The following is a 25368-nucleotide window of genomic DNA, read 5'->3' as shown; positions in this document are numbered from 1 at the left end:
ACAGTCCGTGAGAGGACTGGAGATGTCTGGACTTTTTACTGGATGAGGACATGTCCTGTCTCTGGCAATCAGTCTGTGAGCAGGACTTATGGATTTTATTTAAACACTTTAGTGAGAGTCTTCTCACAGGAGGAGGAAGAGCAGCTGCTGCCATCAGCATTTTTTTTTCTGTGCTCATTTTTTGAAGGTGTAGTTGTACTGCATTGTGTACATGGTATAAAAACAATCCTGTGTGATTTATACTGCGGGAACAATGGAACACAGCAGGAATCATTGGCGTCGAGTAACGTCTTGTGAGTGTGTGGCTTACAGTCACGTCGAGTACCGTCCTGTTGCTCTGACTTGCGCTGAAACCACTTAACCCTCGAGCACAGGATGCAAACAAAAATGAAACATGTTTAATTTTCAGCGTCTGATTTGCTTCTTCCTTTGCGTCCCTCGTGCTGTTGTGGCTCCGAGCTGCATTGTCTCGGCATTGAGTTGCTTCCATGTGGCATCGTCATAGCGACACATGAGGCAACTGGGAGCAGCCCCGGTGTGAAAGGGGCTGAAGCAACTCAAAGCAGGTCCGGTGTGGATAACCACATGACAGAGTTTGAGGGAAGAGCAGCAGACAGTTTTTTTTTTTTTTTTTTTTTTTACGTGCGCACGCTAACGAATCATCACATCAACTCGCTCCGTGTGTGAGAGTCATAAAACGCAGGGAAGACAAAGACAACACACTGGAAATTGTTTTTTTTCCTTATTTATTCCTTTATTGGTTCATTCTACTGGTGCTTATAGTTGATAAAACTTGGATAAAGTTACTTTCACCAGTGCAAGTGCAGTATAAAATTACGTGCACCGCTCGAATGATACGTGCATAAACTAGCACATGCACATACTATTTCAAGCCCTGAGTGAGTAAAAGGTGTGTCATTATTAATGTGGGGAGGGGCAGTTGTTTCATAGGGCCAGACTCACATGCATTAAAGATGCACACATGGAAATCTAATGCACAAAACGTGCACACATGGAACTGTCATGCACTAAACATGCACACGTGGCCCGACCAGCAATATAAACTGGCCAGAAAACCTCAGAGCACAGAAGGAGTGTTGCTTCATTCTCTGCTCAGGAAGCAATTGAACCACTCAGTCTTAACACAGAAAATAACTGTAGACTGCTATATTAATGTGTAATGTATAATTTAAGCACCTTTAAAAAATGCAATGACATTAATTAAGATGGATTTGTGAGAAGAATTGCCTGTTTCAAAAAAAACAAAATTATATCCCCATTAATGAAAACATTATTTTTTACATTCAGGAGGCAAAAGAAGCGCTTGAGGCCAAGGAGCGATACATGGAGGAAATGTCAGACACTGCGGATGCAATTGAGATGGCCACACTGGATAAAGAAATGGCTGAAGAGAGGGCAGAATCTCTGCAACTGGAGGTAGACTCCCTCAAGGAAAAAGTGGATGAGCTCACCATGGACCTTGAGATCCTAAAACATGAGATTGAAGAAAAAGGTACTGCTAAGATACAGACATGTTTTATGCTCTTGTTAGGGAAAACGTTTTAGTTCTGATGCATTTTTCTTTTATTAAGTTGAATGTGGAAACATTCATACATAGACTATGGGAAATATCACATTATTCCATCTCTCATCACTTGGTGTTAGTGTTGTCTGAAAAACATTTTTAAGGAAGAAAAACCAAAGATTGTTTGCAATCATTAATATTTAAGAAAAAAAAAGAATATTATTAATGCAGTATAATGATGGGTGAGCTGCTGTGGAGACCCCAAAACAGGAGCAGCTGAAAGAAGAACATAAGGAATAGTTATTAAAAAGAGCCTGTGACTACAAGGCTCATGCTGAAAAATGAAGAATTAATAAAAACAATAAGACAATAACAACAATAATAACTATCTCCTGTAGTCCTGACATTTCTCAAACATCAAATATCTAGAGTGCATAAAATAGAATGCACAGAGTCTATTTACACATACTGTCACACAGCAAGGGAGAATAAATAATCTTCTTTCGGCTGTTCCCGCTTGAGGTTGCCACAACAGATCAATCATTTCCATCTCACCCTGTTCTCTGTATCTTTCTCTGTCAGACCAACCATCTGCATGTCATCCCTCACAACATCCATAAATCTCCTCTTTGGCCTCCCTCTTCTCCTCCTGCCTGTTGGCTCCATCTTCAGCATCCTTCTCCCTACAGTAGTGTTCAGAATAATAGTAGTGCTATCTGACTAAAAGATTAATCCAGGTTTTGAGTATATTTCTTATTGTTACATGGGAAACAAGGTACCAGTAGATTCAGTAGATTCTCACAAATCCAACAAGACCAAGCATTCATGATATGCACACTCTTAAGGCTATGAAATTGGGCTATTAGTAAAAAAAAAAAAGTAGAAAAGGGGGTGTTCACAATAATAGTAGTGTGGCATTCAGTCAGTGAGTTCATCAATTTTGTGGAACAAACAGGTGTGAATCAGGTGTCCCTTATTTAAGGATGAAGCCAGCACCTGTTCAACAAAAGGGGGTGTTCACAATAATAGTAGCATCTGCTGTTGATGCGACAAATTCAAAACTATTATGCTAAAACTGCATTTTTAGCAATCCTGTGAATCACTAAACTAGTATTTAGTTGTATAACCACAGTTTTTCATGATTTCTTCACATCTGTGAGGCATTAATTTTGTTGGTTTGGAACCAAGATTTTGCTCGTTTACTAGTGTGCTTGGGGTCATTGTCTTGTTGAAACACCCATTTCAAGGGCATGTCCTCTTCAGCATAAGGCAACATGACCTCTTCAAGTATTTTGACATATCCAAACTGATCCATGATACCTGGTATGTGATATATAGGCCCAACACCATAGTAGGAGAAACATGCCCATATCATGATGCTTGCACCACCATGCTTCACTGTCTTCACTGTGAACTGTGGCTTGAATTCAGAGTTTGGGGGTCGTCTCACAAACTGTCTGCGGCCCTTGGACCCAAAAAGAACAATTTTACTCTCATCAGTCCACAAAATATTCCTCCATGTCTCTTTAGGCCAGTTGATGTGTTCTTTGGCAAATTGTAACCTCTTCTGCACATGCCTTTTATTTAACAGAGGGACTTTGCGGGGGATTCTTGCAAATAAATTAGCTTCACACAGGCGTCTTCTAACTGCCACAGCACTTACAGGTAACTTACTGTCTTTGATCATCCTGGAGCTGATCAATGGGTGAGCCTTTGCCATTCTGGTTATTCTTCTATCCATTTTGATGGTTGTTTTCTGTTTTCTTCCACACGTCTCTGGTTTTTTGTCCATTTTAAAGCATTGCAGATCATTGTAGATGAACAGCCTGTGTTGATTTGCCTGCAGATCCACCTGCGTATAAGTTTCCCCCTCTCCAATCAACTTTTTAATCACACTACGCTGTTCTTCTGAACAATGTCTTGAACGTCCCATTTTCCTCAGGCTTTCAAAGAGAAAAGCATGTTCAACAGGTGCTAGCTTCATCCTTAAATAGGGGACACCTGATTCACACCTGTTTGTTCCACAGAATTGACGAACTCACTGACTGAATGCCACACTATTATTATTGTGAACACCCCCTTTTCTACTTTTTTTACTAATAGCCCAATTTCATAGCCTTAAGCTATGATGAATGCATATTACTCCTGTCCTCAAGTCTTTACATTGGCTCCCTGTTTTTTACAGGATAAATTACAAAATCCTTGTGCTGACCTTTAGAGCTCTACATGGGCAGGCACCGGAATACATTAAGGACCTGATCCAGCCTTATGTTTCCAGCAGGAGTTTGAGGTCTTCCAATCAGAACCTGCTGATGGTTCCCAGAACTTGTTTTAAAACTCGAGGGGACAGATCTTTTAAAGCTGTGGCACCTCGCCTCTGGAATGAGCTTCCCTGTTCTCTTCGCTCACTGGATTCTGTGGATGTTTTTAGACAGCAACTAAAGACACCTTTTTTTTAAACTGGCATTTTAGTGTCAATTTATTTTATTGTTCTATATTTGTATGTGTTGTTTTTATTGTCTATTTATATCGTGTGAAGCACTTTGTGACCTTGGTCTGTGAAAAGTGCTATATAAATAAAGCTTACTTACTTACTTAAGAGTGTGCATATCATGAATGCTTGGTCTTGTTGGTCTTTGTGAGAATCTACTGAATCTACTGGTACCTTGTTTCCCATGTAACAATAAGAAATATACTCAAAACCTGGATTAATCTTTTTAGTCACATAGCACTACTATTATTCTGAACACTACTGTATGTGCCCTGGGTTCCTCCTCTGCACATGTCCAGTCCATCTCAATCTCACCTCTCTGACTTTATCTCCAAACCGTCCCACCTGAGCTGTGCCTCTGATATGTTCATTCCTAATCCTGTCCATCCTCGTCACTCCCAAAGAGAATCTCAACATCGTAAACTGTGCCTCATCCAGCTCTGTTTAAGGGAAAATAAATAATAATAATGTAAATTTCTATAGCACCGTTCAAGATACCCATGTGTTGGAGTGTTCAGATACTGTTTACATCTTCTTGGAAGTTGATATTGAATAAATGCACAACAGTTTATCTCAAATACAGATGTGTAGTTGTCCATTTTTGTTTGTGTTGGGGTTCAGGTTCAGATGGTGCAGCCTCCAGTTACCATGTCAAACAACTGGAAGAGCAGAACAGCAGACTGAAGGAAGCACTGGTCAGGTAGGTTTGCTGCTTTTCCCAAAATGAACTTGTTGCATCATAGCAGTAAGGCTTGCAATGAAAAGTACTGTAGTGTTGTTTTGCTTCATTAAAAATAAGAGTAAATAAAGAAAAGATGATAAATATACACATAATTGGTTATGTGAGGCAGGAAAGAAACCCGGCAATAGTCCCGATCTGACTGGTGTTGCTTCTCCGTGACTTGTATTCAAACCACTGGTTGATATGGCAGTAAGGTCTGTGCTGTGATGGCGTATTTTCCCTGTGCATCAGGATGCGTGATTTGTCTGCGTCTGAGAAGCAGGAACATGTGAAGTTGCAGAAGCAGATGGAGAAGAAGAACGTGGAGCTGGACGCTCTGAGGAGCCAGAAAGAAAAACTGCAGGAAGAGATGACAGTGGCAGAAAAGACCATTGATGAGCTGAAAGAGCAGGTTAGTGTTTTGTCAAATAGATTATGCTGAAACTCTACAGTTTCAGCTTAATGGCAGGCCACCCAAATCGTGGATGAATTTTTCTTTTCTTTTTTTTTTAAATGCAGGGGAGGATTTTGTTTTGGGTGGTCTCCAAATTCAGGAGTTTTTTCATTCATCGGTCATGATAACATTTTCTAGTGATGAGGTGCTCTCTGCTTCAGGTGGATGCTGCTTTGGGAGCAGAGGAGATGGTGGAGACTCTTACAGAGCGGAACCTGGACCTGGAGGAGAAAGTCAGGGAGCTTAGAGAGACCGTCACTGATTTGGTAAGAGAAAAATGTCATCTCACTCTGAGCATAGGTACAGAAGATACCCAGGATGAAGCTAAAACTCTATTTATGGCCATCAGCTGCTGCAACAAACAAACCAGCACAAGCAGAGGTCACAAAATATCATGATGGATTCAGACAAAGAAAAATTTATTCTGTTCATTAATTTAAGGAATGCAATCTGGATTGATTTTTTTTTTTCTTCAGTCTGGAGAACATTGCATTTCCCAAAATCAAATTTTACCTCTGTGCATATTTAAAGGACAGAAAATTAATGTGCCACAGTTTTCTGACTCATTTCATTCTTGTATAGGCCACGCTCTTTAATATGTAGGTACTTCCTTGTAGTGTTTGCATCTTATTTGATTGGAGTCATAGTTCAAGAAAGATACACTGTTTCCTTTCTTGCTGTAGTAACATCAGTGGAATAAGGATAACACTTATTAAGGATAACACCTGATGAAAATGAGAAACTTTTTATTGGTGTTTAAAAAAATTATGAAATCACAGCATGTGTTGTGTTGCTTTTATGACATACAAATAATGAATGTTTATGAGTTCAGTGATATGAATATTTAATTCGGTGAAACCTGGAACGTACCATTCAACGAAGCCTTGTTGAATGGTACGTTCCAGCTTTCACCGAATTAAATATTCATACCATTGAAGAATGTAAAAACATTTATTATTTGTTTTATATAACGACTAAAATAGATCCTTGTCATTTTATGTTATATTCATTTACAAACAACAGAAAAGGGACTTAAATTTTGGTCCCTCCTCAGTGCCACAAAAAAAATAAGGTCAGAAATTAATCCAGTTGTGGTGCATCACTCTAAATAGGAGTCCAAAAATAATTCTGACGATGAAGTCCGCCATGCTGCGCATCAAACCATTGTCTGTCAGCAAAACAAACTCCATGTTTATTTTAAAGCTAAGCGCTGTCCGGCTTATGTGAACATGCAGGAAGGCGCTTGTGCGCGCATGTACTACCAAAAAAAGACTGTATTTCCTCAGTGGAGCGAAAAAAAATCACATCAGACAACTTACAGCACAGTGGATTTGTTGTGTGTGTGTGTGTGTGTGTGTGTGTGTGTGTGTGTGTGTGTGTGTGTGTGTGTGTGTGTGTGTGTGTTAGGGCTGCCACAAACGACTATTTTGATAGTCGACTAGTCAATGATTATTTTTGCGATTAGTCGACTAGTCGGATCATACATAATTTCCTAAATTAAGGCCTGCAGCATTTTCCGAGAAAGGTCAGGATGAAAACATGAACATTTCCAAATCAATGACTATTTCTTAGACTTCATTTACATCAATCATTCAGAAATACAAACAGTGTGGTACTTTATAGTAAATCTGTCGGGTAGGCAGTTCTCAAAAAATAAATGTCCATTCTGGAAGGAGACAAGTGAGGGAAGCCACCAAGACAACTCTGGAAGAACTTTTGGCTTCTGTGAGTGGAGAAACTGGGAATAGTGCAACATTTTTTATTTTATCTTCATTTTACATATAGTCTCAACTTTTTCTGATTTGTGGTTGTTTCTGTTGCATTCCTAAACTTACAGAAATGCTTTAAAGAAAAGTGTGAACATTTTATTGTGTTTTAAAACTTTGTGGAGCAAATGCAAACACCAAACTCTTAGAAAGAAGGAAGAAAATACACAGATGTGCAGGCAAACTTTGATATAAACTGAAAAGAGCAATGCAGGCTGATTTGGCTCCCATATTTTTTCTATAAATAAATCAGAATAAAATAAGAGGTAACTCACTTTGAAATAATTAAAACATATAGCTGCAGCTTATAATAACTTGAAAAATAACAAAAATCAGCAGCTTGTATTTTTATTCTGACTCCAATTCATTTTAGTGTGATGAAGTCATTTTTAAAAGTCATTGTTGGGTATTTTCTCCTCCAAACATTTTTAAACCTTTAACAAGACAAACAGAGTCAAGAAACACCAGTGAGACAGAAAGTCAAATATTACGCGCGGAGTGCGGCCAGGCTGTACACCAAGGCTACACTAAAGTCTGGCCTGCTTTTCCGCTCTTTTTATTAAGAGACGCCCTCATCACATAAACAAGAAACTTGTCCTAAGGGTGGGGGTAATGACGCAAGACAAGTTTCTTCCCATAACATAAACGCATACGTCAAGTGCAGCTGTAAGGAAGAACACTTCAGGTCAGCACATCTCGTTCGTCTGTTGCAGTTATCAGCTGTTTTGCATCTGCCTGGAACACTAAGCATCACAATCAGTCAAAATTCAACCTTCAGTTCTTTTACTCCCAGTCGTTAGCGGCTACGAAAACAAAGTTATGTTATAACAATAAGTACATCCAGTCCTTCATTCCCAGTTCAGATTGACCCCAGAGTGCTAAAACAAAATTGAATTCTCAGGATTGCATTAAGACAGGTGCAAAACAGCACATCTCCGTTCTCATGAGAAAGAAGACAAAGCTAAAACAAGGTTGAATAACACGTACGTTCTCAGGGTGAAGTGCAAAACAGCACAACACCGTTCTCATGAGAAAGAAGACAAAGCTACAAATGTTTAACAGTGATAACATATATATATATATATATATATATATAAAATCCTTAACAGTCATTTTTTTCTCCTTATCAGTCACATTTTGTGCTTGAACGCTACATTAAGCTTAAGATTGAACAAATAAATACCTTTGGAAAATAACAGCTGTTAAAGTTCAGAGTTCTCACATGCTTTTTGTGATCTGTGCCTCTGAACATCACTGCAGCTTCTTCACAACAGGGTTTTTTACCCGTGTATGTGTAATTTTTGCTCCATTAATTTATTTATTCTCATTTTTAAGGATATTTAACTGTTTATTTCATCTCATGATCTCATAAATTCAGTATACAATGCGCACATGGTGTGAACAGCACGGTGCCATCAGAACCGCACGAGTAGAGAAAGTGCATAGAGAAGTAAAGGCAGCTCCACCTTTTGGTTCTTTCTTTTTTTTTTTTAAACATGTTCACTCTGGTTAAAAGCCTCTCTCTGCTCCGCGCTCGCTGTCTCACGTGCACTGATGGTTCTCAGCAGAATGTAACGTCTCGTGCCTCCGTTCAGGAATCTTCCCCCCCTCCCTCGCAGTCTACAATCAGTTGACTCTGCGCGCACACACACACACACACACACACACACCCCGACAGCTCCTTCGGTAAACTGTGCATTTTAAACGGCTTTGAACAAGACGGCCACTTTTAATCGGCCGTCTTATCCAAATTTGAATGTCCAAATGACAGCAGGACGGCTTGCTGCCTAAAACTATGAATGGAGAGAAAAACAAAGACTTGAATAAAATAAACGACTCGTCGACTACTGAATTAGTTGTCGACGGTTTCAATAGTCGACTTAGTCGTGACTAGTCGACTATTTGTGGCAGCCCTATTGTGTGTGTGTATGTGTGTGTGTGCGTGCATTTGCGCGTGTGCGCGTAGAGTACAATAGTACCAAATGTATGGAACCAAATTGCACTCTAAATGCAATGCATCACAAATGGGGCGAATAATCATGTCACGTGACATACAAAGCACCAATCAGTTGACAAGGATCCATTCAACTGTTGTACAAAAATACATATAGGATGGAAGGAGAGGACAACTTGAATTATGTTAAATTATTGAATGCAGATGGAGGTACCACTCAAAATGTTCTCAGCTCTTGGAACCATGAATGAACAATTCACTGTGTGTATTATTATTTGAGTCACAGTATGTGCAGGGACACGTAACCCTCTGCTGTCAGTTCTTGTTAGTAAGGAGGTTAGCATGAGGAATAATCCCTAGAAAAATAGCGCCACCTGCAGATAGCGTGGCCTTTGGAAAGGCTACTTCAATGAGAACGTTACGCCAAAATCAGAAAAACATGAAAGGCACTGTTATGTTGTATTATTATAGTAAATAATGTTTTCATGAAGAACCTCAGCTAGGCCTTAACACTGTTTATCGCTGGCTCAACATGACAGGAAGCGATCAATGAGATGAACGACGAGCTGCAGGAGAATGCCAGGGAGACTGAGCTGGAACTGAGGGAGATGGTGGATCTGGGAGCGGCAAGAGTGCGAGAGTCTGAGAAACGGGTGGAAGCCGCGCAAGAGACTGTCGCCGATTATCAGCAAACCATCAAAAAGTACCGTGAGCTCACCGCCCACCTGCAGGTAAAGATGGTTGTAACGGCCTGACACAGCTGTGTTCAGCTGTAGAGTGTTTACAGCACGTGACTTTAGCACACATTTCTACGTGATGCTGTGTTTTCATTGCAGGAAGTGAATAGAGAGCTGACCAGCCAGCAGGAAGCATCAGCAGAGCTGCAGCAGCAGCCTCCAGCTGAGATGTTTGATTTCAAGATTAAGTTTGCAGAGACGAAGGCTTACGCCAAGGTTAGAAACAGGCAGTGGAATAATGTGATCCACAATGGGGCGGGGGTGGGATGGTTTTCCCCTTTTCTTGTGATTCATTTTCCTCAAATGCGTGTTAGGCCATAGTTCTTGGCTTAAGGATTTTTCCTTAAGCCAAGGGTTGGTCGAGGAAAAACAACATTGTTTGAAGGTTTGATCAGTAAAATAATAATAATAATCAAAGTTTAGATTGACTTAAGCTATTATTGAGCCAATAGGACACCTAAATCAACACTCAGAATTGAACTATTTTATGTTTTCCGTTGGTTTACAGCCAATGTTTGGGGCAAAACACATTCGTTGTTTTGTTTTGTTTTTTTTTGTTTTTTTTAACAAAGAACTGAACGTAAACAGTAAAAGTGAATTAAAAAAAATGCTTTTGTGAAAACCATGAAAATATAAAGGAAAAAAGCACAAAACTCATCTGAATTTATAACTTTAACTCTTCACTCCTCACTGATCAGAGTAGGGCTGCCACAACTAGTCGACTAGTCACGACTACGTCGACTATTGGAACCATCAACAACTAATTTATTAGTCGATGAGTCATTTATTTTATTTAAGTCTTTGTTTTTCTCTCAATTCATAGTTTTAGGCAGCAAGCCGTCCTGCTGTCATTTGGATGTTCAAATTTTGGAAAGACGGCCGATTAAAACAATGGCCATCTTGTTCAAAGCCGTTTAAAATGCACAGTTTACCAACGGAGCTGTCGGGGTGTTTGTGTGTGTGTGTGTGTGTGTGTGCGCGCGCTTGGGGGCAACTGGCTGCAGACTGCGAGCGAGGGAACCATCAGTGCGCCTGAGACAGCGAGCGCGGATCAGAGAGAGGAATTTAACCTGAGAGAACATGTAAAAACACACACACACAACAAAACCAAAGCGTGGAGCTGCCTTTACTTCTCTTTCCACTTTCTCTACCCATGCGGTCCTGATGGCACCGACCTGTTCACACAATGTGCGCGTCGTATACTGAATTTATGAGATCATGAGATGAAATAAACTGTCAAATATCCTTAAAACATCCTTAAAAATGAGAATATATAAATCAACTGAGCCAAAATTACGCATGCATGGGATAAAAATAAAAGCCTGATGTGGAGAAGCTGATGTTCAGAGGCACAGATCACAAAAAGCAGGTGAGAACTCTGAACTTTAACAGCTGTTATTTTCCAGAGGTATGTATTTATTCAATCTTAAGATTAATGTAGTGTTCAAGCACAAAACATGACTGATGAGGAAAAGAAAAATGACTTTTAAGAATGACTTCATCACACTAAAATGAACTGGAGTCAGAATAAAAATACAAGCTGCTGAATTTTGTTATTTTTCAAAGTTATTATAAGCTGCAGCTATATGTTTTATTAATTTCAAAGTGAGTTCCCTCTTATTTTATTCTGATTTATTTATACAAAAACAGGGGGAGCCAAGTCACCCTGCATTGCTCTGTTCAGTTTATATCAAAGTTTTCCTGCACGTCTGTGTACTTTTTCCTTCTTTATAGGAATTTGGTGTTTGCATTTGCTCCACAAAGTTTTAAAACACAATAAAATGTTCATACTTTTCTTTATAGCAGTTCTGTAATTTCAGAAATGCAACAGAAACAACCACAAATCAGAAAAAGTTGGGACTATATGTAAAATGAAGATGAAAATAAAAATGTTGCACTATTCCCAGTTTCTCCACTCACAGAATCCAAACGTTCTTCCAGAGTTGTCTTGGTGGCTTCCCTCACTTGTCTCCTTCCAGCATGGACATTTATTTTTTGAGAACTGCCTACCTGACACAGATTTACTATAAAGTACCACACTGTTTGTATTTCTGAATGATTGATGTAAATGAACTCTAAGAAATAGTCACTGATTTGGAAATGTTTATGTTTTCATCCTGACGTTTCTCGGAAAATGCTGCAGGCCTTAATTTAGGAAATTACGTATGATCCGACTAGTCGACTAATCGCAAAAATAATCGTTGACTAGTCGACTATCAAAATAGTCATTTGTGGCAGCCCTAGATCAGAGTTCATTCAGGTCCTGCTCATAGATTATCAGCACACACTCAGAGGCTTTGGCTTTTTTTTAAGTCTGTTTGAGCAGAGCTGCAGAATTTCTTCCAAGCAGACTGTGATTTTTTGCCGACTGTAAAACCAAGTCACTGTGACACAAAATCACACTTATGTCTGCGGTTCACGACGTGGAAAAGTGTTGAGGACTGAAAATTCTGACAACTCCAACACCGTCATTTTTTCGTCCAGTGCCAGGGTGATTGTTTTGTTCACGATTGCTGATATGGAACATATTTTGTTGCCTCCATCTCCACATGTTCACCAACATTTTCATGGGCTGTAACTCTGTGAAAGAACCGTTTATCGCCCGCACCTCTTTCATGAACGATACACACACAAAATGTGGCATGTTCTGCCATCTTGTTTGGGGCTGAAGACCGACGATCAAAGAAAGAAAGAAAGAAAACCATTCAAGTCTTGAAATTTTTGGCCGGCGCACCAAGCAGTCTGTGGGAAAAATCCAAAAATGTGCCTGTTGGCAATTTTTTTCACTGACTTGGTGATTTTTAGAACAGTCGGCGAATCCATAAATTAATTAATCCAATAATTACGGCCTTAGGTGACATGTAGCTGTTTTGTTTGTTTGTTTGTTTGTTTTTAACTGTATGTTTGCACTCACATGTCCAGGCCATTGAGATGGAGCTGAGGAAGATGGAGGTGGGACAGGCCAATAGGCATGTTTCTCTTTTGACTTCCTTCATGCCTGACTCCTTCCTTCGTCACGGTAGCGACCATGACTGCATACTGGTGCTGCTGCTTATTCCCAGGCTTATTTGCAAGGTAAGCAGAAAATAAAGTGTTTTTATTCCCTATAATGGTGTGTTTGGTGTGCTGTGATGAGGAAGGATGAAAGAGAGGAATGAAGGTTGGCGGTGGACAAAATCATTTTACAAACTAAAAAGATGGAGGCCTCAGTCATTTCATTAGGACTTCATGTCTTATTGATTTGAATTGAATTAACATTACAAGCATTAAATAATTTTTTTTGACTGGACTTTTTTTTCCACATATTTGTAGATTTTAGTTTGCAACCCTCAAGTTAGAGGAATACTGTCATGACCTGTCATTCATCTGTCACATGACTGGATTATCATATCCCAATGTCTACCATCATTCTGTGCTACTGTGTTATCTTTCTGTCATTTCACATTCAGTATCATAGTGTTGCAGCTTAGCTAAAATTTCCATAACAGTAGTGCATTTTGTGATAAAAGCATAGAATTTGGCACACTTACTCTAAATTAACTAATGTTTATTTTCAGGTATGGAGCCATCCTGGAGCTGACCTCTAATGAGCTACAGGGTCAATAAAGAATTACACAGGGGTCAAAATTTAAAAAAAAGCTCCAATCATGTTGAAAACTACACCACATTATTTGTCTTATCAAAATGATTCCAAAACGGTTTGGACTATCTATGACTGAATTCCATGGAGTTATGGGGTAAAAACAGCAAAAATAGTGACAAAGGTCAGTTTCAGTTTGTACAGGGGTTAAAGGTTAGTTACTTCAATTTTGGTTAAAAGTGATGCAAATTATTGGTTGAGCTAATAGGATTAATAAATGGAATAGTTTGCACCATCTGTCATGCTTAGTTATCATGTTACGGGGAAACACATATCACATGTCATAGAATCCAATGGACACGTCGACCTTCTTTGACCTTTTACTTTGGAGACCAAGCATTCAACACAGTCAAAACTATTCCATTTATTAATCCTATTAGCTCCTTGCAAAATGTAAAAGAAATTAAGAACCCTTACCAAAAAATAGTACTGATAAGTATATAAAAAGTAAACTAGAAGTATACTTGAAACATACGAGGTCTGTGATTAAAAAAAAGCGTTCCTTTTTATTTTTTTCAAAAAATAAATTGATTTGATTCATATGTTCTTACGTAAGACAAGCTTGAACCCTTGTGCACATGCGTGAGTTTTGTCATGCCCGTCGGTGACGTCATTCGCCTGTGGGCAGGCTTTGAGTGAGGTGTGGACTCCCCCTCCCGTCGGAATCTCTTTGTCTGAGAAGCTGCAGGGAGACAGCGCGCGTTGCTTTATCAAATTTTTTCAGGACCGGTGAGAGATATCCGTGTGGACACTATTCGAGAAATTCAGCTGGTTTTCGGTGTAAAGTTTAACGGCTGATGAGAGATTGTAGAGTTTCTTTCACTTTAAGCACAGCCCACAAAGCGGATCGGCGCGGCGCGGTCGGAGGTGGCGTCCGTCTGGCTGTTTCGAGCTGAAAACATCCTAATTTAAAGCTCTGTTCACCCAGGACGTCGTCAGAGAACAGAGAAGTTTCAGAAGAAGCCGGCATCAGGAGTTTACCCGGACATTCCACTGTTAAAGGAGATTTTGTAATGAAAGAACGTGCAGACAAATTTGCCGAGTCGGATCCGTGACGACGTGGCAAATCCGTCTGTGCCGCGACATGAAAAATACCTCTGTGTTGAAAACCATTTGTAAAATTCAGGCGGCTTTTGATGGCTTTCAACAAGTGAGTATCTGAGAAATTGTTTAACAGCTTGGTCATGTTCCAACTTGTCCGTTAAGGTTTCCAACGGAGGTGTTTTTCCTGTGGCGACCCCCCCGCGGTCGGGTCCGGCCCGACATGCGAATCTGCCCACACGTTCTTTCATTACAAAATCTCCTTTAAGAGTGGAATGTCTGGATAAACTCATGATCCCGAATTCTTCTGAAAGTTCTCTGTTATCTCACGACGTCTTGGGTCCACACAGCCTGAAATTAGGAAGTTTTTAGCTTGAAACAGCGAGATGACGCCGCCTCGGATCGCAGATCTCCGTCAGGCGCCGTGGGCCATCCTTACAGCGACAGTAAAACTCCAAAATCTCTCATCAGCCGTTAAAATTTTCCCCGAAAACCAGCTGAATTTATCGAATGGTGTCCACTCAGTTGTGCCTTACAGGTTTTGAAAAAATTTTTATCAAACAAAGTAGCAGTCTCTGAGCCATTCCTAAACAATGAAAAAATCGACGAGAGGGTGGGCGACTCCTCACTCAAAGACTGCCCACAGGCGAATGACGTAACCGACAGGCATGAAAAAACTCTTGCATGCCCACGAAGGTTCAAGCATGTCTGATGTAATCACACGTGATTCAAATCCATATAGTTTTTGAAAAAAATAATAAGGTCCGTTACTTTTCTCACAGACCTCGTACTTGCATATACTACTTTTTGGTAAGGGAATTGTATCAAATTCTACTTAAAGAACTTCATAATTTAGAATGTTTGACAGTCATTCATGTCATAAATACAAAATTGAGTTTGTTTAATAAAGGCCTTTCACCTGGACTCAACAAGCAAAAACATGTTTTATGATTTTACTTAACACAAAACCAAATCTGAACAGCTACAGATACAGCTGTTCAGATTTGGTTTTTGCAACAGCTGACACATCAGAAGTATTTTTGACTAGCCATTTTAAAATGCAGACATGAGACTTTTAAGCATTTGTGGGGGATTTGAAACATCACTGTTTATTTTGCAATCATTCTCAGGCTAAGCTTGTGGGTAGACTTTCTCCAGACATGAGTTTTGATCCAACAGGCATGCAGTCAACGGGGAAGAAGAGCCTGGAATATCTTTATATGTATTATAGTTCAAAATAAATCGTGTCTGTGTGCACGTGCAGGCTGAGCTGATCAGCAAACAAGCCCAGGAGAAGTTTGACTTGAATGAGTACTGTGTGGAGCGAGTGGGGCTGAAGGGAGCCATCGGCGAGCAGCTGAGCTTTGCGGCCGGCCTCGGCTACTCACTCAGTCTGCTGCAGGCCACGCTGCACAAATACGAGCAGTACGTATCTGCATAAACCGCACCTTCACAGCTGCTACTTTATGTGATTTATTGTTGCCATGAGAAGAGGGGATACTAATTTTAATGAATGCGTTTGTGCATTTTTGAATTAATGCTGCACTTTAAATAAAGGTTGATCATGTAACACTCAATGTTTAACTTTCAACATGTCTAACACAGCTCACACCATGCTTCACTATGCTATAAACTATTGTAAATTTTAATTCTGTATTTATTTAAGAGTAAAATTATGTCTTCAGTGCCTGTTGCAAATTATTATCTTAAATGCATTGAATTAACGTTACAAGCATGAAGATGTGTGGGCATGAAATAAATGTCAAATATGCAGATTATTTCATAGACAGGCTGAGCGCAGGGACCTTAGTGTGGGAATACAGAACACATTCACAGACTTTTCAATCTGCTCATTATTCAGTGCATTTTAAGTTGTGGCTTTCATCCTTCCAAACTTCAGACAGGGAACCAAAACTGAACACACCCTCCTTTAAGATCAGAAATTCCAATTTAATGAAAGATAATAATAAAAAAATCAGTACAAATTGGTGCACATTTTTTTTAAAAATCCACAAAAATACATAAAGAATCATATAATAAAGACTAAAATAACACTTCTAATCTTCATATCTACAAGCAGCTGCAACAAAAACAAAAAACATGCATGCACGCATGAATGAGACAGTGGAGTAGAGGAAAGAGTTTTGCGCAAATCTGATATAGTTTGCGAGGCTTTTGGAAGCAATGCACACTGACCCGATGGATGACCACAGATCAGCTGCATGACTGTGATGGAGCCGTTCAACAGTGGATACACAGTTGGCGGAAAATGTCACTCTGCTGTTTGACTATAGTGTATGTAGTGTGTTGCAGAAGTCTTATTTAATGTGCTCTTCAAAGGCACATTGCATTGAAACTTGAGTTTGTTAAATTTTGGTTATTTGAGGTTATTTAGAGGCATTCTGAACTGAAACCCAAGCAGAAAATCAGTGTGCACAAACAATGAGAACATTACAAGAACTGCACTCTTTTTCACTTGCTGCACTTAAAGTGGCCTTACATAATTTTTGATGCCATCTTTACAGTAAGTTTGCAGATTTCATCCCATCAAAGATGCTGTACTTCTGTTCTCAAAAAGAGCAAAGTTTAGATCAGCCTGGAAAATCTTTATGTTTACAGTGTATCCAGAAAGTGTTCACAGCACTGGACTTTTTTTATATTATTGCAAAGAACTCACATGTACAGAAGTATTCACAGCCTTTGCCATGAAGCTCAAAATTGAGCTCCGGTGCATCCTGTTTCTACTGATCATCCTTGAGATGTTTCTACAGCTTAATTGGAGTCCACCTGGGGTAAACTCAGTTGATTGGGCATGATTTAGAAAAGCACACACCTGTTTACTTATAAGGTCCCACAGTTGACAGTCAGAGCACAAACCAAGCATGAAGTCAAAGGAACTGTCTGTAGACCTCCGAGACCTCTGCTGCTTTGAAGGTCCCAGTGAGCATCTGTAAATGGAAGAAGGTCAGATCCCCAAGGGCTCTTCCTAGAGCTGGCCGCCCGTCTATACTGAGCAATTGGGAGAAAAGGGCCTTAGTCAGGGAGGTGACCAAGAACCCGATGGTCACTCTGTCAGAGCTCCAGCATTCCTCTGTGAAGAGAGGAGAACCTTCCAAAAGGACAACCATCTCTGCAGCAATCCAACAATCAGGCCTGTATGGCATAGTGGCCAGATGGAAGCCACTCCTTAGTAAAAGGCACATGGCAGCCCACCTGGAGTTTGCCAAAAGGCACCTGAAGGACTCTCAGACCATGAGACACAAAATTCTCTGGTCTGATGAGAAAAAGATTGAACTCTTTGGCGTGAATGACAGGTGTCATGTTTGGTGGAAACCAGGCACCATCCCTACAGTGAAGCATGGGGGTGGCAGCATCATGCTGTGGGGATGTTTTCAGCAACAGGAACTGGGAGACTAGTCAGGATTGAGGGAAAGATGAATGCAGCAATGTAAAGACATCCTGGATGAAAACCTGCTGCAGAGTGCTCTTGACCTCAGACTGGGGTGACGGTTCATCTTTCAGCAGGACAGTGAACCTAAGCACACAGCCAAGATATCAAAGGAGTGACTTCAGGACAACCCTGTGAATGTACTTGAGTGGCCCAGCCAGAGCCCAGACCTGAATCCGATTGGACATCTCTGGAGATATCTGAAAATGACTTTGCACCGATGCTCCACATCCAACCTGATGGATCTTGTGAGGTGCTGCAAAGAGGAATGGACAAAACCAAAGGTGTATCAACAAAGTATTGAGCAAAGGGTGTGAATACTTATGTACTCGTACATGTGTTTTTTTAGTGTTTTATTTTTAATAAATTTGCAAAAGTGTAAAAAAAAACTTTTTCCATGTTAAGGGATGTTGTGAGTAGAATTTTGAAGGGAAAAATTAATTTACTCCATTTTGGAATAAGGCTGTAACAACAGATTGTGGAAAAACTGAAGCGCTGTGAATACGTTCTGGATGCACCATGATTATTGACGCTCCTGAGTGGCTTTCCCAGGGAGGACTGTGCAGCTAACAACTTGGAGTCAGCTATATATGTCGAAGTGTGAAGCACACCTCATGACATTCAGAACTCGAGTCTTCAGCGTGTTTTGTTGCTGTTGTACCTTTGCCATGAGAACACAGGTGCATGTTTGGTAAGGGTAAGAGATAAGACTCGGTTGTTATTGGTTTGCTTGCAGTTTGACACCTAAACAGAAGATATAATCTAATATTCCATCAGGCTGCTTTAAAGAGGACAGAGTTTGGTTTGTTTATAGGCCACTGTGTGTAGTAAGTACCTTGTATGGCAGCAGTTTCACACTGGGGTGAATATGAGGCATTATTTGTAAAGCGCTTTGAGCGTCTGATGCAGATGGAAAAGCGCTATTTAAATGCAGTCCATTTCACTGTCAAAGAAATGAAGCTGGGGTTTTTTTTTTTTTTTTTTCACTTTCATATTGACATGTAATACCTGCTGTATATTGATTCTAGTTTGTTTTTTTCTGTTAGGGCTCTGTCCCAGTGCACAGTGGAGGTCTACAAGAAGATCGGTTCTCTGTACCCGGAGATGAGTGTCCATGAACGTTCGCTGGATTTCCTTATTGACCTGCTGCACAAAGACCAGCTGGATGAAACAGTCAATGTGGAGCCGCTCACCAAAGCCATCAAGTACTATCAGGTAGACACACATACAGTAGTGTTCAGAATAATAGTAGTGCTATGTGACTAAAAAGATTAATCCAGGTTTTGAGTATATTTCTTATTGTTACATGGGAAACAAGGTACCAGTAGATTCAGTAGATTCTCACAAATCCAACAAGACCAAGCATTCATGATATGCACACTCTTAAGGCTATGAAATTGGTCTATTAGTTAAAAAAAAAAAAGTAGAAAAGGGGGTGTTCACAATAATAGTAGTGTGGCATTCAGTCAGTGAGTTCATCAATTTTGTGGAACAAACAGGTGTGAATCAGGTGTCCCTTATTTAAGGATGAAGCCAGCACCTGTTGAACATGCTTTTCTTTTTGAAAGCCTGAGGAAAATGCTGTTCATCTACAATGATCTCCAATGCTTTAAAATGGACAAAAAACAGAGACGCATGGAAGAAAACGGAAAATTATTTGCAAGAATCCCCCACACAGTCCCTCTGTTAAATAAAAGACGTGCAGAAGAGGTTACAATTTGCCAAAGAACACATCAACTGGCCTAAAGAGACACGGAGGAATATTTTGTGGACTGATGAGAGTAAACTTGTTCGTTTTGGGTCCAATGGTTGCAGACAGTTTGTGAGACGACCCCCAAACACTGAATTCAAGCCACAATTCACATTGAAGACAGTGAAGCATGGTGGTGCAAGCATCATGATATGGGCATGTTTCTCCTACTATGGTGTTGGGCCTATATATCGCATACCAGGTATCATGGATCAGTTTGGATATGTCAAAATACTTGAAGAGGTCATGTTGCCTTATGCTAAAGAGGACATACCCTTGAAATGGGTGTTTCAACAAGACAATGACCCCAAGCACACTAGTAAACGAGCAAAATCTTGGTTCCAAACCAACAAAATTAATGCCTCACAGATGTGAAGAAATCATGAAAAACTGTGGTTATACAACTAAATACTAGTTTAATGATTCACAGGATTGCTAAAAATGCAGTTTGAAGATAATAGTTTTGAGTTTGTAGCGTCAACAGCAGATGCTACTATTATTGTGAACACCCCCTTTTCTACTTTTTTTTACTAATAGCCCAATTTCATAGCCTTAAGAGTGTGCATATCATGAATGTGTGGTCTTGTTGGATTTGTGAGAATCTACTGAATCTACTGGTACCCTGTTTCCCATGTAACAATAAGAAATATACTCAAAACCTGGATTAATCTTTTTAGTCACATAGCACTACTATTATTCTGAACATTACTGTACACGTGGATCTGCATCTTCCTTTTACTGATGGATTTATAAACGGAAATAGAAGTCATTGACAGCTTTGAATACTTATGTAACTTTAATTGTTCGGCTGGAATTAAACCGATAACTGCGGCTGTGGACTGTGTATGACACTGGCCATTGTGCATATGTGTTGTTTTCAGCACCTGTACAGTATCCATCTTGCAGAGGAGAGTGAGGACTGCACCATGCAGCTGGCCGATCACATCAAAGTGAGTACCAACATTACCAGTTTTCAATTTCAATGTATTTTCATTTATATAGTGCCAAATCACAACAAAGTTGCCTCAAGGTCTAACCTTACCAACGCCCAGAGCAAGCACACAGGTGAAAGTGGTAAGGTAAAACTCCCTCTGATGATTTGAAGAAGAAAACTCAAGCAGACCAGACTCAAAGGGGTGACACTCTGCTTGGGCCATGCTACAGACACACTTGACAAAACAATTTACAAAATGAATATATAGTGGTCCCTCATTTATCGCGGGAGTTACGTTCTAAAAATAACCCGCAATAGGCGAAATCCGCGAAGTAAGCGTTATTTTTTACAATTATTATAGATGTTTTAAGGCTGTAAAACCCCTCACTACACACTTTATACACTTTTCTCAAACAGGCATTAACATTTTCTCACTTTTCTCTCCTGTGTAAACACTCTCAAAGTTCAAACCTTAGTAGAAAAATACGAGGTCTGTCAATAAAGTAACGGTCCTTTTTATTTTTTTCAAAAACTATATGGATTTCATTCGTATGTTTTTACGTCAGACATGCTTGAACCCTCGTGCGCATGCGTGTGTTTTTCCACGCCTGTCGGTGACGTCATTCGCCTGTGAGCACGCCTTAGGAAGGAGTGGTCCCGCCCCCTCGTCGGATTTTCATTGTCTGGAAATGGCGGAATGAAAAGGACTTTTTTTCCATCAGAATTTTTTCAGAAGCTGTTAGAGACTGGCACCTGGAAACCTTTCTAAAAATTTATCTGGCTTTCGGTGAAAATTTTACGGGCTTCACAGAGAATAAGTTCTGTTAGTACAGCTTTAAGGACCCCTTTAAGGACGCTCGGCGTGCCACGCTCCGAGCTGCGACGACGCAGCACAAGTCACCGGACCATTTCTAAACGGATGGCTCTGTGGATACGAGACCGTCGTGTGCTCTTTCTCTGGTTATCACAAGAGCTGGACATCAGCCATTTTCCGGCAGATTTCACTTTTAACAAGAGATTTTGTCATGGAAAGCCGCGCGGAGGCTTCACGCGTAAAGACCGATTCGCTTTGGAAGCGAGACAAAGGAACACCTCCGTTTCGGCGTGTCAGAGGACAAGTTTGGAGATGTCTATCTCGGCTTTCAATGCTTACCAGTTCAGTAAGTATCAGTGAAATTGTGGAGAGCTGGACATGTCCAAACTTGTCCTCTGACACGCCGAAACGGAGGTGTTCCTTTGTCTCGCTTCCAAAGCGAATCGGTCGTGACGCGCGAAGCCTCCGCGCGGCTTTCCATGACAAAATCTCTTGTTAAAAGTGAAATCTGCCGGAAAATGGCTGATGTCCAGCTCTTGTGAAAAACTCACGCATGCGCACGAGGGTTCAAGCATGTCTGACGTAAAAACATATGAATGAAATCCATATAGTTTTTGAAAGAAATAAAAAGGACCGTTACTTTATTGACAGACCTCGTAAGTCCAGTATTATAGAATGAAACCAAAGATCAAAACCTGTTTTCAGGCCCAAACATTTGTTTGAGAAATAAAAATAGAACGTTTCCTATAAATATTTATGATAGCTTTTAGAACCAACAAATTTAATTTTAACGATCAACCTACGAGGTTGGACACATAAGAAATTATTAATAGTGACTGACCAGTATTTCACAGTTCCTCTGACCGTGCCTCTGCGTCCTGGCGCCGCTCTGCTGTAGCGTCTTTTTCCACTAAGTGACACCTCGGTGCAGGTGTCTTTTCCAAGTGAAGAACGCAGTTATGGGTAGTTGTTGGCGCTCTTTTTTCTTCTGAGCGAGAAGATTATAAACAGGCACACGCAGAACACAATGCTCGTGCTCTTTCTTCGCTCACTGCCTCCGATGTTACCGTTGCAGGACGGATGCGGGACCCACAAAGAATTCAAGTCATTAAAAAGATACAAACCTCTCTCAGTGGCCACGGAGCTCTGCGGCTGCGGTTACCGAGACCATGCGGTGCTGCGGATTTTTCCGCAAGAATTCTATCCTTGCGGGCTGCTGGAGCGCTCTGCAGCAAAACAGCGAGCGTAGTCTCTGGACCTGTTGACAGAAATTGGCCGCAACTCCGCACAGCAGACAGTGGAGCGGTGTGAGTGACCCGCTGCGGAGGCAGTGAGAGCAATCGCGGTGATGCCAACCTGTGCCGGACCGGCCCGCCTGATAAGGACGCAGAACACAATGCGCTGTTAAAAAAAAAAGAAGCATGCAAAAAATTGGCGAAACTGCGAGGCCGCAAAAGGTGAACCGCGTTATAGCGAGGGACCACTGTAAAGGAAATTTTGCTGGTGCACAGGACAGGAGGGTTGGTGTGTGGGCCGCTGAAGAGGAGGTACTGCTGGCCCACCACCACCAGATGGCGCCCTGCTTGGAGTGCGGGCTCCAAGCACGAGAGGGCGTCGGAGCCGCTGGAGGTGACAGCTGTCATCAATCAACACCAGCTGTCACCCATCACCACTACTATAAAGACCGGACTGCAACTCCACCTCCTCGCCGAGAAATCGTCTACCATACAGGTAATTTTCTCTGCTGACTCGGAAACGTTGAGTAATAATCTGAACTTCTTTTGCAGCCGTTATCCTGTGGTGTTTGCCTTATCTGTGGAATTGGCGTTTGGTGTGATCAGCGACGGCTTCGCTTCAAACTCCAATCAGATAAGTGGTTAGACAGGAGCTGCACGAGTGTGTGATTGGAGGTGGAGGTTCTCCCTCCTTGACTGAACACAGACTGTGGGATTACTGAGTGTGCGGACTCACACTCATCCAGAACTGTTTCTGTTTTCTGCCAGCAGTACCGGGTCTGACTGCTGAAGACAGTGGCCACCTGGGGCGCAGGGCTTGGCGGCTCCGGTGTTTCTTCAGGTCTGTTGGTGGTGAGGCTTGTGTGGGTTCCGGCTTCTCTCTCACCGGACGTCTCCTATCTTCGAGCCTGCCACACGTCACCTTTTGTTAGATTGATATAACACATTTGTATCTGTCTGTATCACGTTGTGCACCTTCACAACATTAAATTGTTACTTTTTGGCTATTCCATTGTCCCTTCATTAACGCCCCCTGTTGTGGGTCCGTGTCACGACACCTTCCCAACAGGATTTCTCGGCCAGCGTCATGGATCCCGAGGGGCGTCAACTCGAGCCTGAACGGCCAATGGAAGAGCAAGGTGCACAGGCACCAGCAGGAGGCGTGTTAGGGGAGCTGCAGCAAATACTGACCGCTTTCACTGCTCGGTTGGATCTGGTCACCGAGCAGAACGTTATCCTCAATCGGAGGATGGAGGCTCTCACCGCCAGGGTGGAGGCACGCGATCAAGGCACTGCTGCAGTACCTCCTCCTGCTGATCCTTTGTCAGACACAAACGTTCCACTGGTCGTTCAACGACCCCCCCCACCATCCCCTGAAGCATACATAAGCCCTCCGGAGCCGTACGGAGGTTGTGTTGAGAAGTGCGCGGACTTCCTGATGCAGTGCTCGCTCGTCTTTGCACAGCGTCCCGTCATGTACGCGTCAGACGCTAGCCGGGTGGCTTATGTCATCAATTTGCTTCGAGGAGAGGCACGCGCCTGGGCTACGGCGCTCTGGGAGCAGAACTCATGTCTCTTAACGTCATACGCTGGGTTTGTAAGGGAGTTCAAACAGGTTTTTGATCATCCCAACAGAGGCGAGACTGCTTCGAGCATGCTTCTGTCAATGCGACAGGGGTGCCGGAGTGCAGCCGAGTATGCAGTCGACTTCCGCATCGCGGCTGCGAGGTCCGGCTGGAATACCGTTGCACTCCGCGCCGCCTTCATAAACGGACTGTCTCCGGTCCTGAAGGAGCACCTGCTGGCTAAGGAGGAACCGCAGGATTTTGACGGGCTTGTCGACCTGGTTATACGCTTAGACAACTGGTTAGAGGAACACCGTCGGGAGCAGGGCGGGGGGCGTGACCGGGCACAGGCCGTCCCTCTTCCTTCCGGGTCCGAAAGGATGCCGTCGTCCCCACGCTCCACAGCCAGAGGGCCCCGTGTGGCTACAGCTCCCCCTGCTGACGAAGCTATGGACACGAGCAGGGCCAAAATAAAATCAAAGGACAGACAAGGGAGGCAGGCCCGCAGGGAGTGTTTTTTCTGTGGGTCTAACAGTCATATACAGAGGAACTGTCCCAAACGGTCAAACTACAACGCCCGTCCTTAGAAACTTTGCTAAGGGTGGGCCATAACACGCACGCGGGGGAACCCCGAAAATCAGCACGAATCCCAGTCACAGTCCTTTGTGAGGATTTAACCCTTCACACCCCAGCACTTATAGACACGGGGTCAGAAGGGAATCTGCTGGACAGCAGATGGGCAAAGGAAGTAGGGCTCCCTCTGGTGGCTCTGCCTTCCCCTGTGAAGGTACGAGCACTAGATGGCACTCTTCTTCCATTAATCACACACCAGACACAGCCAGTGACTTTGGTGGTGTCTGGGAATCACAGGGAGGAGATAGTGTTTTTTGTAACACCTTCTACCTCCCGAGTGATTTTGGGTTTTCCATGGGTGTTGAAACACAATCCCCGGATTGATTGGCCGTCTGGGGTTGTGACGCAGTGGAGTGAAACCTGCCACCGGGAGTGTTTAGGATCCTCGGTTCCACCCGGTGAGATAGCTAAGGAGGAGGTCAAAGTCCCGCCCAATCTGACGGCGGTGCCATGTGAGTACCACGATCTTGCTGACGTCTTCAGCAAAGATCTGGCACTCGCTCTTCCCCTGCACCGACCGTACGATTGTGCCATCGATTTGATTCCGGGCGCTGAGTACCCGTCCAGCAGGCTGTACAACCTCTCACGTCCGGAACGTGAATCAATGGAGACCTACATCCGGGACTCGTTAGCTGCCGGGTTGATCCGGAACTCCACCTC

General features: G+C 42.0%; 1 protein-coding gene across 8 annotated transcripts in view; it reads left to right on the top strand.

Annotated features, from left to right (window-relative positions):
- Positions 1–25368, top strand: part of dctn1b (dynactin 1b) — a 160335-nt gene that overhangs the window by 96080 nt on the left and 38887 nt on the right. For all 8 annotated transcript variants that reach the window (XM_034159869.1, XM_034159868.1, XM_034159867.1 and 5 more), the window contains 10 exons: positions 1309–1513; positions 4638–4716; positions 4990–5149; positions 5353–5457; positions 9451–9642; positions 9748–9864; positions 12571–12723; positions 15594–15754; positions 18824–18992; positions 20409–20477. In XM_034159869.1, the coding sequence (XP_034015760.1) occupies positions 1309–1513; positions 4638–4716; positions 4990–5149; positions 5353–5457; positions 9451–9642; positions 9748–9864; positions 12571–12723; positions 15594–15754; positions 18824–18992; positions 20409–20477 (1410 nt within the window). The remainder of the gene's footprint in view (positions 1–1308; positions 1514–4637; positions 4717–4989; positions 5150–5352; positions 5458–9450; positions 9643–9747; positions 9865–12570; positions 12724–15593; positions 15755–18823; positions 18993–20408; positions 20478–25368) is intronic.

Source organism: Thalassophryne amazonica, chromosome 19 (genome assembly GCF_902500255.1).
Source record: "Thalassophryne amazonica chromosome 19, fThaAma1.1, whole genome shotgun sequence".
Classification (NCBI taxonomy): Eukaryota; Metazoa; Chordata; class Actinopteri; order Batrachoidiformes; family Batrachoididae; genus Thalassophryne; species Thalassophryne amazonica.
The sequence above is the reverse complement of the archived record's forward strand: the minus strand, read 5'-3'. Positions and strand labels throughout refer to the sequence as shown.